The sequence below is a fragment of the Lissotriton vulgaris genome, chromosome 1_1, assembly GCF_964263255.1.
Source record: "Lissotriton vulgaris chromosome 1_1, aLisVul1.2, whole genome shotgun sequence".
Lineage (NCBI taxonomy): Eukaryota > Metazoa > Chordata > Amphibia > Caudata > Salamandridae > Lissotriton > Lissotriton vulgaris.
In genome coordinates, this window is record NC_141685.1 from 1562436561 (window position 1) to 1562453221 (window position 16661).

At 46.7% G+C, this 16661-nt stretch overlaps 1 protein-coding gene across 3 annotated transcripts in view; it reads right to left on the bottom strand.

The window, feature by feature from the left end:
- Positions 1-15010: 15010 nt before the first annotated feature.
- Positions 15011-16661, bottom strand: part of LOC147750815 (uncharacterized) — a 702597-nt gene continuing 700946 nt past the window's right edge. For all 3 annotated transcript variants that reach the window (XM_086937011.1, XM_086937002.1, XM_086937022.1), the window contains one exon: positions 15011-15480. In XM_086937011.1, the coding sequence (XP_086793137.1) occupies positions 15341-15480 (140 nt within the window). In that variant the 3' untranslated portion in view covers positions 15011-15340. The remainder of the gene's footprint in view (positions 15481-16661) is intronic.

The following is a 16661-nucleotide window of genomic DNA, read 5'->3' on the forward strand; positions in this document are numbered from 1 at the left end:
TGTAAATTACCTCTCTGGAGGAGTCATCAGCTGCCTGGGCTTCAACCTGCTGTCTAGGGTAGGGCACTCTTCCTTTGCTTTCCAGAACTCCTCCATGGAGGGTCCACCCTCAGCTTGCCGTCCCCCAAGTTCAGATAGGTCTCCTAGGGACACAATATTCCTGCTCAGTAGGCTCCAGGGTGTCTTCACTGGCGCCTCATCCACCTGTACCGCAGGAGGTTCAGGGGCTGGTTTCCCATGCCCCTACCCTTCCTTTTCCTAGCAGCTGCATTTGCCAGTCTGCCTCAACTCCCCTCCTGGGTAGCCATGAACTGTGTAGTCATAAAAACCCATTTAGGTAACCCCAGAAATTCCAGGTGTAACCAGAACTCCATTTCCTTCCAGGTAGTGTGCTCTAGATCATTTCCTAGCAAACACTCCACAGGCATGGAAGGGTTCTCAGTTACCTTAAGAGCACCCAAGACCCTCCCACCCCTGTCCCCACTCATAGGGAACCAGAGCCACTGGGTAGTGACTCTCACTGGTGTCTGCTACTGCAACCTGGTGGAATGTATTTGATATCACCTGCTCCGAGGACACCCAATGACACCTTACTGTAGTCATCCTGGCCCTGTGTTCCTCAAAACCTCCAGCCTGTACCCATTGATGGTGACCCTCTGCTTATACTTGTAAGTATTGGAAGACATGTGGGCTTTGGGCACCATCTTTTCAACAAGGGACACTAGGGTAACCTCAGCTCCCCCCCCCGCCCCCCCAAGTGCTACACTGGCCAACCCTTGGGCATGCCCACCAGTGGGGGCTTTGCGCTCTTGGGGTACTTGGAATCTCCCTTGATGGGCCCACACAGATCACATTCGTAGCATTTAGAGAGAAACTTACCAGTGTCCTTTCTGTCCACCAGCTCCTCTAGGGACATGCAATGGAAGACACACTGCTCTCTGCACTATAAATAGGCTTCGTTTCAGTAGGTAAGTGTCCCCCCTTCTCTGGGAGCTCCAACTCCGGGCCTGCTGGCAGACCCTCTTTCACCTCTGAATTCACTCCCTCCTCCTTAGGATTTTCATCCTCTGGTAATCTGTGTTGGAATGCATCCCTTTGACCTCTTCATAGGCATGGAGGACTATTTGAAGGTCCAGCTTTGTGGCCCTCTTGGCTGCATTCAGCCCCTCTTCTTGTGGAGCCTCTGCGGCACAGCCATGCTGATGTTTTCAAAGTAAAGCAGCTCCTTCTCCATTGTAGACAAAATGGAGGTGGGAAAACACCAATCAGAAACTAGTTAGAATTTAAAAAGCGGTCAACTCTGGTGTCAAATTATTTATGTGGGATTTTAGTTTTACACTGATCACTGTATGGCACTGCAAAAACAAAAGTACTGTAGCCGACCTCTGCCACCAATGTGAGAAATTGGATTGTTAATGGAGGGTGTGAGCCCTTCCCAAACAGCAGCCACAAGCTCTGTCAAGGTGAGCCACTAAAGTCACTAAATTGACATGTGCTTAACCCTCTGGTAGCTTGGCACAAAAGTAGTTGCGCATAAATTAGGGGGAATGTGTAAAGTATTTACGCAGAATACAAACAGTAATATAGTGAAAACACCACACCAGAAAAATCCCATACCAATTTAGTAGACTTTAATGAAGTATTTGACAACAAAATGATGAAAATCCTATTAGTATAACTAGAGAAACGAAATTTCAAATGTTTTGTAGAATTCAAGAGATAAGAAGCAAAAATCGGCAACCGCAATTATCTAGTCATGGTAAGCCCAAGTCACAATTTCAGGCCTACCACAATGGAGCGAGGCCCGAGTTCAGTCTGCTGGCAAAGCCCCTTGAGGCCTGGGTGTTGAGATGTAAAATTCTTGCTTCGAGCTGCGTGGGCCAGCGTTGATGAGTTGTCGATGATTAGCTGCAATAATAGGTCTGGCATCAAGCTGCGGTGTACAGCTGCAGAGCTGATGAGCAGTCAGTGGAAGCTTGCAATGCTGGGGTCCTGTGTTATCGAGGGAGCAGTTGGGGATGCAAAGTCTTGCGCTGTAATGCGTCAGCGCAGGGGATGAGATGTGTCAGGCTGGCCATTGTCGGTGGTGAGCTGTGAAGGAGCCACCAGGGCTTGTGAGGACTTGCATTGCATGGCATCGGTGCAGGCGATGAGTTGAGTCACACTGGGCCGGCATTGGTGTCGAGCTACTTTGAGATGCGCATGGTTGCGTCCATGTCAGAGAAGTCTGTTATGCCCCTGTGACTTGAGCGGGGGACCAGCACACTGACCCGTGGAGATTTCCTGGAGTCCTGAGTCCACAAAGGCAGGCTGGACTCAGTAGGGAAGCTCACAGCTGCAGAGTATTCCTGGAGCAGCAACTGCAGGTCTTAGTAAGTAAAGCAGGACTTGGGCAGCAGGACCGACTTCTAGTTGGGCAGTCCTTCTTCCTGGCAGAGTTCACAGGTCCAGAGGTGATCTGAAGAGTTGGGTTTGAGGTTCCAGTATTTAATACCTCATGCCTTTTTTGAAGTGAGAGAAGTTTCAGGAGTTTCCTCCTTCAGAGATGTGTGGAATTTCCTGCCTATCTTCCCTGGAGCAAGTCTGTCTATGGGTACAACAGGCTAGTGAAAGTCTTTTGTGTGTAAGCTGAGCCAGTGCCTTTGAAGTACAAGTGTGGTAGGTGACAGCTCTGCCTCCCTATCAAGTCAGAGGTGACCCATCCTGTTAACACCCAGACCATACTTTGTGATACTGACTAGGAGGAATTTATAAAGACCAACTTCTGTGTATCTCTTGCATACCTGTAGGTGGCATCCCCTCTGCCAGATGCATTCTCCAGTTGTGATCAACTGGAACTTCCACCCCTAAAAACCAGAGTACTCCCACCCCTGAAGGCCAACCTGACAACTGGCTTGCATGCGCCACTGTGTGACAGCACAAAACCTGGGTGTCAGGCCACACTGCAGAGAAACTGAAATCCTCCCAGAATTCCGAAAAACTGAAAAAAGAGATTACTGAATTGTGCCCTAGCACTCTAGATTAAAGCAGACTTTGCGGGTCACTTAATCCAAGGTTAATTCTTGTATAATTGCAACACTGGCTTTCCAACCTGCACAAACCCAATTGCCTCATCTTCCGTGAAAGTCAAAGCCTTAGCATTTCAATGACATCAGTAGTATCGGTTTTGTTTTTTTGTTTGTTTATTTATTTTTAGAGCCATCTACAGTACTTTTTAAAATCTGACCCTAAATTGTGTAGGCCCTGGATAACTTTTGTGATGAAAGATTATTTGAGTAAAAGTTGAACTACTCTCAGGTATAATCAAAAATTGTAGGAAGTGGTGCCTTGTCAACCAGCCCCCGAGATACTTACACATGTAATGCCCAGTAATTGGGATAATTAGAGAGTGCAGCAGTTTTTCTAATGTATTTAAAAGTTCAATCGGTTGGTAAAATTGTGCTGGCCTACATGTAAGTGATTTCAGTCCAGCAGATAACAATTTGACTATTTTGCAGACAAGTGCTCAGTTCTACAAGCACAGCCTTTATGAAGGTGCTAGGAGAAAGATGTGTTTTAATAAATACTCATGTGGGTTAAGTGCTGTCAACATTTTAGTAATGTTTTGAAAGCAAATGTTGGTATAGTCTTGTTTGGAGGTTGCATATCCATTCGGCAAGGGGCAGTTACTGTGCAACGTGGATGGTTCCACTAACAAATGTTGGATTCGGCTCCATGGCAATAAGACATCCTATAGTGTTAGCAATGTCTAAACATTCAAGGTAATAAAAGACATCCTATAGCAATCTCAGGAAATGCCAGTTCACTTTAGACCGGCCTCAGCTAATCACTGGCTGTTGCTGAGAATTAAACTCCTTGAAGTGTTGCATGGATGATATTAGGTTGCAAACATTGGCTTTTCTTTTCTTCAAGCTTCTCTTGCAGGCCCCTATGCTGATTTCTAATGACCTGACAACCAGAGCCACCATGGCCAGGGCACAAGGAACTCGGGGAGGGTGAGCGGGGAGGGAAGAATTAAGTGGGCTGCACAGCTGCAGCACCGTTCATGTGCGAGGAAGTGTGCTAAGATCCCGCCAGCCGGTAATGATGTGATGTTATGGCCTGGGAAGGAGGACAGTATTCTCCCTTATTACAAAGTTGGTATACTATGAGAGAATACTCATCTCTAGCAGTTTGGGCACAGTTCCAAAACCACATCAATGACAGACGTTTTCTGCACAGCTACCTTACAAATCGCAGACTACATCCTCCTAACCACAAATAACAAGCATTCACAATGCAACGGTCTCGCCTTTGCAAAAGTTAGAGCTATTGGCATTTTAAATTAAAACATTTTTATTTATGTGTTGGTTTTAAAAAACAGATAAATAAATGGCATTGTCATTTACAATGCCAATAGCTTAATCTCTCGCAAATGCCACACACACACACAAAGAGCCCCCCCCCCACACACACACACACACACACACACAGAGCCCCCCACACACAAAGCCCCCCCCCCCCCACACACACAGAGCCACCCCCCCACACACACACAGAGCCACACACAAAGAGCCCCCCACACACACAGAGCAATGCACAGAGCCCCACACACACACAGAGCCACACACAAAGAGCCCACACACAGAGCAACACACACACAGCAACACACACACACAGAGCCACACACACAGAGCCACACACACACAGACCCCCCCACACATAGAGCCCCACACATAAACACAGAGTCCCCCTCCCCCCCACACACAGAACCACACACACACACAGAGCCACACACACACACAGAGCCACACACAGAGAGCCACACACACAGCCACACACACACACAGAGCCACACACACAGAGCCACACACACACACAGAGCCACACACACAGAGCCACACACACACAGAGCCACACACACACAGAACCACACACACACACACACACACACACACACACACACACACACACACACAGAGCCACACACACAGAGCCACACACACACACAGAGGCACACACACACAGAGCCACACACACAGCCACACACAGAGCAACACACACACAGAGCCACACACACACACACACACACACACACACACACAGAGCCACACACAGACACACACACACAGAGCCACATACACACAGAGCCACACACACACACAGCCACACACACAGTGGAAGGGTGGAAAGGACATAGATTACAGAAAGAAAATACTGAAAAGGAACGGAGGACAGTAAGGACGTATCAGAATTCCTTCAAGGGAATGACTACTGGGCTTGCTCATGGCGCTCATTCACTTAATGACATTTGCGATTGTTCAATGAGGGTGCAATTTTCATTTTTCGGACTATTCCCATCCATGCCCCCCTGTGTGAGGAAGAGACCTGGTGCCCAACTCGCCTAATCCTCATAGGAAACAAAAAATGGGACTGGATCAGAAAAAAGATAAAGCCAAATACTTGAGTCCATATTAGCCTATCACACACACGTGGAGGAAAAGGCCCGTTCTTCAGGTCCTGATGGTCGCTGAAGCGGTTTTTGTTGTTGCTTTGACAACTGATCCATAACCCGCCTTAAGTTGCCATTGGGGAGTGTCGAGTTGGAACAAGGAATTGGCTTGTTCATGGATTTCGAGGTCACTGTTTCATTCAGTATTTTCTTTCCGTAATGTTTATGTCCTTTCCACCCTTCCATTCACCGTCTTTTCACCTTTCCATCCCTCTATCTTTTCATCATCCACCCATATCTGCAGCCATCTTGCCACCATCCACCTCTCAATCTATCAATTTTCGATACGTTCATCTTTCCCTCATCCACACCCATTTCTATCATGCTTTGTTTCATTTCTTCTTCCGCCCCATACTTCATTTATATTATCCACTTACACTGGTATTTATTTACAAGCTCCTGTTTGGAGACTAGCGCTTCTCCCTTACTGCAGGAAAGGGAGATATAAACAATTAGTTTAATGTTTCATGTTAATCAGAACTGTCCAGTGGCACCCACCCCCACTGAAGCTGCTAAGGGGAGGAGGGTTATTGACGCCCCTGCAGGTATGTCATGCATTCTTCTAGGCAGTAATATCTCTGTTTTTCCAAAAATGTGATTACTTACCTCAACCGAGGGCACCCTACCTTCCATCTTTCATACAAGTCTCCCAATCCCCATGTACAGCGGCGATGCTGGGAGGTGGTTCTTGACATAGTTGTCCTGAGACTATCCAATCAGTGATTAGAATCAAATACCTTCTGCTCCTATTCTTTTGAGGGGGATTAGAACGTAAATGTCTGCCTGCTGGGATAAGTATTGGGCTCTGTAAAGCATTCCCACAGCCTGTCAACAGTGTCGTTGAAAAGAGAACTGAGGTACACAGGAGAGGCAGCGCAGCTGCCACACCCTGGGACACAAGTGGGCTTCCCAACACAGTGACCGCGTGGGAAATGTTTTTGGGGGAACCGGCCTGGCAACTACCAGAAAAGAAAATCTGCAGAGAAAACATTACAAATTAATGAAGTCTATGTATCGACTCCACTGAGGCGAAAACGGAATTCTTGCTGTGTCTTCCATAATCTCTACAGAGAAGCCTCCTGCATTTTTCGTTCACCATCTCCTCCGTTGCCTCTCCTCAGCCATTTCGGAGACCGAAAGCCCCTGCACCCCACAGCTCTCCAAGATAACTCCCCTCCTCGTCTGCTACCTCTATAAGATAAGATCCACGAATCCCTAACACAGCATAAGTGAGGATCCCTAAACAATGCTCTTTCTCTGCCGTATTAATGGGAAGAATCGTGCTCCTCCTCCCAGTGTCTATCAGAGAAGAACCTTAAAAAGCTCGCATCCTGTGCTATCTTTGAGAAGCCATTGCATCTATTCGGCTCTCCAAAGTGCAGTCCTCTGAACACTTCTCTTCCTTCCCTATAACACCAGGAAAAGTCCTGTATACGTCTTCTCCTCCACTAAACTCTGAGAGAAGCATAATGCATGTCTGCTGCCCTCTGAACACGTCCCTTCCTCAAAACTAGGAGGGAAGGTCCCTGAATCTCCTGCCCTTTACCTGCTGTCCATAGGTGGATACCTCTCCTCCTCGACTACTAAAGAAGCACCCGGCAACCCCCAGCCCACACCCAAGCTGCTGCCCATGGATGAGGACCCCGTCTGAACACATCTGCTCCGCTACCTCAGAGCCCACCTCGAACTCTGATGCAATTGTAAGAGAAGCTCTTATGACTGCAGCCTACCCCTATCGCTGCGAGAACAGGGGGGTGGCTACCACAGGTGCAGCAGCTGCAGTGGCACCGGAGCCCCAAAGCCCTAGGGGCTCGCTCAACTCCGACAAACCTGCATTTTACTACATCAACAGCAGTCAATGAGACCACCACATTCCTTACTACGCCACAGTGTGAGAGAGGTCGCCCTGGCGCTGGCCATTCATTTCAGTGTCTTCCCGCTCCCAGGAGGCACGCGAGGCTGCTGAAAGATAGTGAATAAAGTTGAAAAGCGCCAGACTCACCAGTAACATTCTTCAAAGCACAATCCCAACGGCCCCCAGCACCCTCACTCCTGTTAGGGGTGGGGCAGTTCCTGCAGGCGGTACCTGTTGCTGGACAGTCCACAGACTGCCCGCGCCGTGTCCGGTGCTCCCGAGGCTCAGAAGGCATTGTCTCGCTTCTGGAGTCACTCCTTGCTCTGCGGCTGCTCAGAATCCTGGTTTTAGGTCTGCCTGTTCTTTGTCCGAGTGCTGGTCCTGTGATTTACCCCTGCTCCGTGCTTGTCCCCGACCAGAGACGACACTACTCCCCGTCCACCAGCTCTCAGTGCGCTTCCTGGCCGACGGCGTAGACTCCACCCTGCTGCACTTGTTCACAGACCGAGTTTTGGCTGCCCCGCTTTCCACCCTGCACTTGTTCCCAGGATCACATTCCGCTAGTATCGTTCCGGCCCCCGGGGCTCAGCTCCACTCTCACCAGAGCCCAGTTTCGTGACGTGAACATGGAGGGGGTGAGGGCCGAACAAGAGTGAAAGCTGCCGCCCCACCCCTGGAACAGGAGAGGGGGGGAGAAGGGGAAACTATCTGAGAGGGAGGAGGCGAGAAAGGAGAGGCGGGGCAGCAACATTGGCAAAGGGATGAAGAAAAGAGGGAGTGTTCAAAGGAAAACCAGCATTGGCAAAGCCAATTGGCCTGACTTTAACTGACTGACTGGTTTCGTTAATGAGCGTTTCGTTTAATCACGGTATTTGGAAAGCTTTATTGTAAGGGAAGATGCCGAGCCCACCTCAACCTGAAAAACAAGAAACAACAAGTTCGTGGCCCTGCCCCGGTGTTCACACTAACACTGCAAGCTGCGGCGCCCAGGGAGGTGACGTCAGATCCAGCAGCTGACTAGAAACGCCCACAAATCGCGTTGTGCACCCGAGGACGGTTTCTGGACGATTTCTTCCGGCGGGCGGCAATCGGGGGAAATGAGTAAACGCCTACCTCAGAATGACGGAGAGAAAAGGGGCGGGACTTAAAAAAAGACCCAGAAACGCCACGAATCGCGTCGTGACGGGGTAAAGAGTGATTGACAACCATCTCTTCCAATGGCTAGCCTCCATTTATGGAGCTAGCCAATGGAAGAGAGAGGCGAGTTAAAGCCCCATACTGCTAAACAAAAGATTTTGCCTGGCCGACACTGCTGCGCAGTGGACGCCAGGCGAAATCTAAAAATGCACCCTGTCTCCTGATACTACTGACCCTTTCAGGCGCCTTTGCTACAGTGGACACCCTACCATCACCCACACCAAAAAGTCTCAATTGGGAATCACACTGGTTCTCTTCCTACCTATCCATCAGACTCCAGTGCATTCAAATGGCAACCCCCAGGTCCTAAAAGCTCCCGATCACCTGTGGAACCCCCAGATTCCATTTTGCCTCCTATCATCTTCATACCCTTGGGATTCTATTCACAATTACATCAAAATTCACCTGTATCGTAACGACCTTCATCTCTGATTTGAAGTCTGTGCTCTAGGTACTCAACTCCTGAAATAGTGCCTTCACCTCATAAAGATCTGGTTATTCAGCACCTTCGTAAACCTCAGACCCATCAAAAACGAATCTTTTTGCAAAAACAACAAGCAGCAACTAGACCAAACCTGGCCCAACAACGTGAACCTGGACGTATTCAATCTCCAATTTTCATCCAAGTCAGTTGGATTCACCCTGCACACTGATCTCACCATTAAGAAACCGATCACCAAGAAAACAGCTCTTTCTGTTAAAGAAAATGAAATAATTCCTCCCAGATAGTGGCTTTAGAACTGCTGTTTAAGCCCTTGTAGTCTTACATCTGGATTGTGGCAATGCCTTTCTTCATGGTCTGCCAGACTCCGAACTGGTCTATGTAAGCACATTCTACATCCCATAGCTAGTCTCATCACGGGTCTAAAGAAATATGATCAGATCACCCCACATCCTATTGAAACTCCACAGGTGTCCCTTGCTGGGTGGCCCTTCTTCTAAACCAGCTGCATTATCTACAAAGCCATCAGAGCTGGCAGCCCCTGCCTTCCTGAGTGACAAGCTCACAATCTTCATTGGCACTTGGTGCACCGTCAGCTAGGATACCGTCAGTCTGGAGATGAAGAAGAGTTTAAAAAAATGAAAAGACATTATCTATGCACCCAGAATCTGGAATTGCATCCCTGCACCCATCATGGCTGTTCCAATCCTATCTAAAGTTAGGAAGGTGCTGAAAATACAACTCGTATAAAGAACACTATATTGCAACAAAGAAACCTCTCATGTCTCCTCTTTCTCTCTGAAGCCAGCTACCTATCCAGTCACTCATTGATTGTGCCTTTGCCTTTAACTGTATCCTTCTCTCTGCCATTTTTGACTGGTTTCAAACTTTACCAATACACATACATAGTGGAGTACTCTTCTGTGGAGAAACATTCTAAATCACTGGAGCTCCGTTGGTCACCTCAGTAAGAAAGGATGCAGTGTCAGTCAAAAATGATGGAAATCAGGAGCAGTGTCTCAGAGGGTGCACCAGAGACTTGTTATGTTATGTTATGTTAGGTTGGTTTTATATAGCGCTCAGCTACTTCGAGGAGTATCCCGGTGCTTTTAAGAAAAATTGAGAGCGGGCAGAAGGGGCGGACAGACCAAACATAAGACTATTGGACAAAGAGCCAGGACTTTAGCTCCCTCCTGAAACCCAGAAGATTAGTGTTCAATCTCAGGGTGACAGGCAAAGAGTTCCAAAGCTTAGGAGAAAGATAGCGGAAGGAACTACCACCCATTCGGGCTCTTCTGACAGATGGAACATGTGTCAAGGCCAGAGAAGCTGACCTCAGAGTCCTCGAAGGCAGCTAGAAAGCCAATCGGTTTCTGATGTATTTTGCTCCTGCGCCATGGAGAGCTTTAAAGGTCAGCGTGAGAGCCTTAAAGGCCAAGCGTTTTTTGATGGGAAGCCAGTGAAGTTTTTTTTCTTAATGCCTTTGCGCTTGTTCTGCAATCAAAGCCAAAAATGGCTCTGGCAGCAGCATTCTGCACAACCTGCAGACGAGAGAGGAGAACCTCCGGCAGGCCCAGGTAGAGCACGTTGGAGTAATCCAGGCACAAACCTATCAAAGCCTGAACAGTCACTTTCCGGTGGCAGAGAGAAAGCATCGGAAGAAATTTCCTAAGCATCTTAATGATGCCGAAACACTTGCCGATGAGGCCCAAGATCTGGGGTTTCATCGTGAGGCCATCGTCGATCTGCACTCCCAGATTCTTGGCCTTGGGGGAGGCAGCCGTGGGGGAAACATGGCCGGCCGCCACCAAGATTGCCATCTGGGTTCAGAAGAACAGCCGAAAAACAGCAGCTCCGATTTATTGGAGTTGCATTTAAGACTATGTTGTTCAAACCACTTGAAGACAGCCCCCAGACAGCCTCTGATCTGCCCGCCATCGAAGTCTGCACCCTTCTGACAGGTAAAGAGAAGCTGGGTGTAGTCAGCGTAGGACACGATCTGGGCGCCGAAAGACTCCGCCAGAGCTGCCAGCGGTGCCAAATAGATGTTAAACAAAGTAGGGCTCAAAACAGAGCCCTGGGGCCCCCTTACCTCCAATGGCGGCATCTCGGCAGAGAAGGGGGGGGCCCAGACCGTTTGGCGGCGGCCAGCTAGGAAGGACTTATACCAATTGAACACCGCTCCCCGCAGCCCGATCTCCCTTAATCTGAGAAGACCACCGTGGGGAACGGTGTCGAAGGCTGCCGACAAGTCCAACATTACCAACATGGCCTTGCCTCCTGCGTCCAGCACCTCTCTGATGGCATCGGTGACCTTCAATAATGCCATCTACGTACTCATATTGGCACGGAAACCCGACTGGGTATCATGCAAGATGTTATTCTTTTCCAGGAAGTTTGAAAGAGAGGCGTGGACGTGCTTCTCCACAACTTTAGCCAAAGCCGGGAGGAGGGAGATAGGCCTATAGTTAGCGTGCAGCAAAGGGTCTAGATTAGGCTTCTTCAAAAGCGGTAGGATCAGGGCATGCTTCCAGGCCTGAGGGACCACGCCCGTGCTAAGCGAACAGTTGAGCACCGGGTTGATATCATTGATCACTGGGGCCATTTTTCCCAGGCACTTTGCAGGACAAGGATCCAGAGGTGAGTCAGATTTGAGTTTAGAAATCAGATCTAGAGAAGAAGCCAACGAAAGAGGGGGAAAGTTGGCCAGAATAGGACCGTCATCAGGAAGGAACATAGAGGAAGGAGCACCTATTTCAGACGGAGTTATTAAAGTAGTAGGGCGAAAGGAATCTTGAATGGTCTTGATTTTAGAAATGAAGAAATTGGCCAGTTGAGACACCCAGGGTTCAGAGTGATGGTGTGTGGGCAGAACAGAGCTAGGTGCAGTAAATTCCTTAACAATAAGGAAGATTTCCTTGCTGGCAACAGCGGCGGCCTCAATTCTTTTAGCAAGATATGCTTTCTTTTCTAAGGTGATGCTGCAGTGATAGAGCTTGATGGACTCCCTATATACCTTCTTGTCCGAAGGATCATAGTAACGGCGCCAGACTCTTTCAGCTTTCTTGCAGCTTCGCTGCATATTCGCAAGAGAAGCTGTAAACCACGGGGCGGATGCCCGATTACAGTTTTTACGAGAGGTGGTTGTGGGAGCTAGTTCATCAAATCTCTCAGCCAACCAGCTTTGTAGGAGGTCTAGATCGACTTCGAGGCTGCCAGACAGCTGGCAGGGGTGGGAGGAGAGAGCTTGCGCCAACATATCCGGGGATACTCGATTGAAGGCTCTCTATGTTTGACGCGAGCATTCTAAAAGTCGGGGTGGATGTTTATTGGCCAAAGGGATCTGGAACTTAACAAGATAATGGTCCGACCATAAAACGGGTTTGGGGGGAGACACAGCTATGGAGGTGGTGGAAAACACTTGGTCCAGGGTGTGTCCTTTATTATGTGTGGGAGTAGTGATGAAAGGGACCAAGCCCAATGGGGTGATAACGTCTAATAACTTGATGGTATCAGCATCAGTGCCGGAGTCCATGTGTATGTTGAAGTCCCCCAGCAGCAGACACTGGTCCGTTTTAAGGCACAGAGCTGCCACAGCTGTGTAAAGCTCTTCAAAAAAGAGCCTAGGGGTCCCGGGGGTCTGTAAACTAGAAGCCCAGCACAAGTTTGATGAGGGGATAACTTCCCAATATTTAGTTACTGTAACTGCAGCCGCCAAACCACCTACTGTTTAAATTCACATAAGTCAGACACACAATTCCTATTGTTTTAGAAAAGGTTTTCAGTTTGTTGTCTGAAGTATATGTTTGGGTCACATCTGTCGGGCTTTGAGGTAAACACCATACTGTTCTGAATCATGGATCTTTATACATCACAATACTTTTACACATCAATGCTTCTATGTGAGACTCAGCTTGGTGCAGCATTTTCTGAAGATATCTAAATTTTAAATTAGGCAATGCTTTACAGATTGTTTACAATAAAAGACATAAGCACTATTGTAGTTTCAAGATGAACAGGCAAAAATAGAGGAAGAGTTCCCTGAGCTTCCAAAGAAAGAAAAAGTAATGGAAATATACAATCTAGATTAACACCCTTATAAACACAAAATTTAGTTGTGGTTTAACCCACCATAACACCATCACGACCAGAAACATCTGGACCACCACTAAGAAACACCATCAATGACAAGAGTAAGAACAACGCTACCAAGGTCATTCACAAAAAACACCACTACCACCATAATTACTGACATTACAAAGAGCACAAACACTAAGATGCCTATCACGCCATATAGTCCCTTACCACCCAAATAAATAAAAAATCTAACAGGGCCAGTTCCAAGAATGCTAGTACCAAGACAAAACTACCATCCGCTACCACCTCCATGAAAACCATTACCAAGCCTGTAACCAAGACAACAGGATCACCAACAAAAAGATCAACATTGTTATATCACCATTACCACCAAAATCACTCAGACCATTATCACCGATCGCTCCCAAAAAACATCAACAAGACAACCAGCAACAACACAACCAATAGCACCGAGCTCATCGAATCCACCACCAGCACATCTTCCAAGATCATAGTCATCAGCGCTGAGAATACCACTATTAGCATAACCATCAAGACCTCCACCACTAAGAGTACACTCAAATAAACAAGTAACTCCACCACCAAAACCATTACCAAAACTATCAAGTACATATCACGACCATGGCCACCACTACATGCCTTCTGGCTGGCTTATAACTACACCACTTCCAAATCAGTGGTTTTGCACCCGCTGTCATGCCTTTTTGTCATGCATTGTTACTTGATTTTGCTTTCAGTTTCCAGAGGTATGCACTAGTGAGACTTGCAGCTAATACCATATGGGTCAAGCGCCTACTCGTTAATGTAGTAAGAGATAGTCTAAATATCATTCACTGTATAATAGCAAGATTAAGGGGTCCACAACCATTTACATTTCTGTTATATCTTTAAGCTAGGAGCGGATCTTCCACCGGAAAAGTTTGGCAGTACTATAAGGCCATCACATGTGTCCTGGTGCTCGGTTCACTGCACCCCCTCTAGCTTGTCTCTGAGGACCCAAGCAGGAGTTAAATACCATCTCATAATAATCTTGTATCCATTTTCTTTGTAATTGAGAATATATCGATCTAGAGGGAGCTACAAGCACATTTCTAGCCAGTAATCTTATGACATTTCTGTCCCCAATTCAGTGTCTTAAATAGTCATTTAAATGGGTAAACTGCTAATGTTCAATTATAAAAATGAGAAAAAAAAATCTTTGAGCTGCTCCTTTCCCATTCTGCTTTTTCATACTCTAAAGCCCTGCTATCTTATTAAATTCACAAATAGAGTTCCTGGTGCAAAGCATAATTTGTGTATATTCTTACAGAGGTAGTTCTGCTGTACCATTTTCATCTGTTCCTCAGAGTGTCCTGGTCATTATCCAAAGTACTGTTTTGGAACTACTGATTTTACCTGCCCGTGAATTTTTCGCACATTGATTGAGACCATGGTATCATACTGGTTCAGACAACTTAGTGTAGAACAGGGGACCGAACCTAGTTTCAAGAGGGATAGTTCCGCATCAGATATACACAACAAGAGTTTTTCACAATAACCACTATTGGTGGCATTTACAGTGTTTTTGATGCGGATACCCTCAAAATCTGAACCTGCTCTGAAGATTTATATCTTAAGGGGGCACATTTGTTGAGGATTCTTGACACAATCCTTTCTGTCAAAAAATATGTCCACCAATCAGTTTGCTAATTATCATGCAATTTAGATTTACTGGCGGCCTTGGTACATTTCAGATTATTAATTGCATCCATACATTTTACTCAGAACACCCATTAAAAGAATCAACTTTCTCCATGTGGTTTTTTAGAAAAATCCTTTAACGTGAAAACTGATCTAATAAAGTATTGGGCTGTTTCATGACAAAAATAGATCTGATTTCCTCTATTACATGTGTTATTTTCAGCAAAAAAAAGACAATCTTTATTTTCCTTATGCAGTTATATTTACGTTGCATATGAAACCCAAATGTATATAAAAAGGGCACACTAAGCACATGACAATGCACTTCAGAGTAGTGTCTTTAATGAAAAAAGTCATTAGATTGCACTTGTACCAATGATGAGCACTTTCACTGTATACTTTGGAAAGATCTGCTGCAAGCAAAGAAAGAAATAACCCATCCGAATGGATATCATCTAATCTTCAAGCAACGAATTAGACAAAAAGTGTAATAATGACACAAAGAGCACGAAGAATCTGCTTTAAACACTACAGAAGTAAATTTTATGGTTGAGAATCAGTATATAATATTTAGGGTTCACCATGAATTCTGCCCTTTTGGGTATGTTTTTCTGTTCTGTTGACAGTGTAAGACCATAGTTATTATCTTAAGTCCAAAAAAGAAAATAGTCAGCAGTCCAACAATTGCACATACTGTTGTAAGGATAGATCTGTTCCCTGTAATAGAAAAAGAGTAGTCATATTAGTACAAAATGTATTCCATATGTATAATATATTTATCTTTTAACATTGTCAAAACCTAAATGTATGAACTGTGTAGCCATATGTACCTTTATAGGCTGTTTTGATACGTATACATCCAGGGCCGGACTGGTCATAGCAGGCACCGGGCAATCCCCCGGCCGAACACTTTGCCGGGACGGTAGTGGTTTCCAGTCCGGCCCTGTATACATCTGTTTTTTATATTTTGCTTGAAGGGTTGGATCTCAATTTACCATGAGCATTTATAAATACAGAAACACTGAAGGATATCACAGCTATTTGTCAACATCTTTTAGCCATTTGTTATTATTCTGATGCATAACAAAAAACTAAGTGCAAAAGGCAAGGGAGGCACTCTTCCTTGCACAACCCATCTAAATATTTAAGGACATGTAGCTTATGTTCCAAACCGGAGAATCGGACTATCAATATCCTATGAAACCAGAGGTGTGGACTGCACACATGGTGTATTGTTTATAACACTGTGTGAAGAGCCACATTGATGATGCATGGGGAAAATATAGGTCTAAAAAGTTATGCACAATACCAGTTATTTGCTAAGTTTTTTCAGGTACTCTAGCAACCAAAAGGTTTTCTTTCCTTGTATTGTATGGGGAGAGGAGTTGGCCTAACGGCTAGGGCGGTCGTCCTCGAATCTGGGGAACTGGGTTCGAGTCTCGGCAGCACCGCTGAACATCCTGTGATTCTGGGAAAATCACTAAATCTCCCTGTGTAACAAAAACAAATGAATATGGAAAGGGGCGACCACTCGGTCCCCCCGAACGTATGGCGGAGTACCACGATCCCCCCGGGAAGCCATCTTGGGCGGGAGGCGAGTCTCGGCTGGTATGCCCGAAGCGGCGTAGCCGGGGCGCGCCTTTTCCCGCCCTAGAGTGGGCTGGCCTAGACACTGACGCGGCTGGCCACGCCCTTGGGGCAGGCAGGGGCGGGTTTACGCCCGCCCTGAAGACGGATAAAAGGAGAAGCAAGATCAGAAGACATCCTCTTGTTCCTGTGCTCTGAAGCTGCACCTCCTCGCTGCACGTGAGCTCGAGACGGAACGAAGAGCCAATTTTGAGCGTTGTAATCGTTCTTGTTTGTTTTTCAGATACTCTGTTGGAGAATGCCGAAGAAGG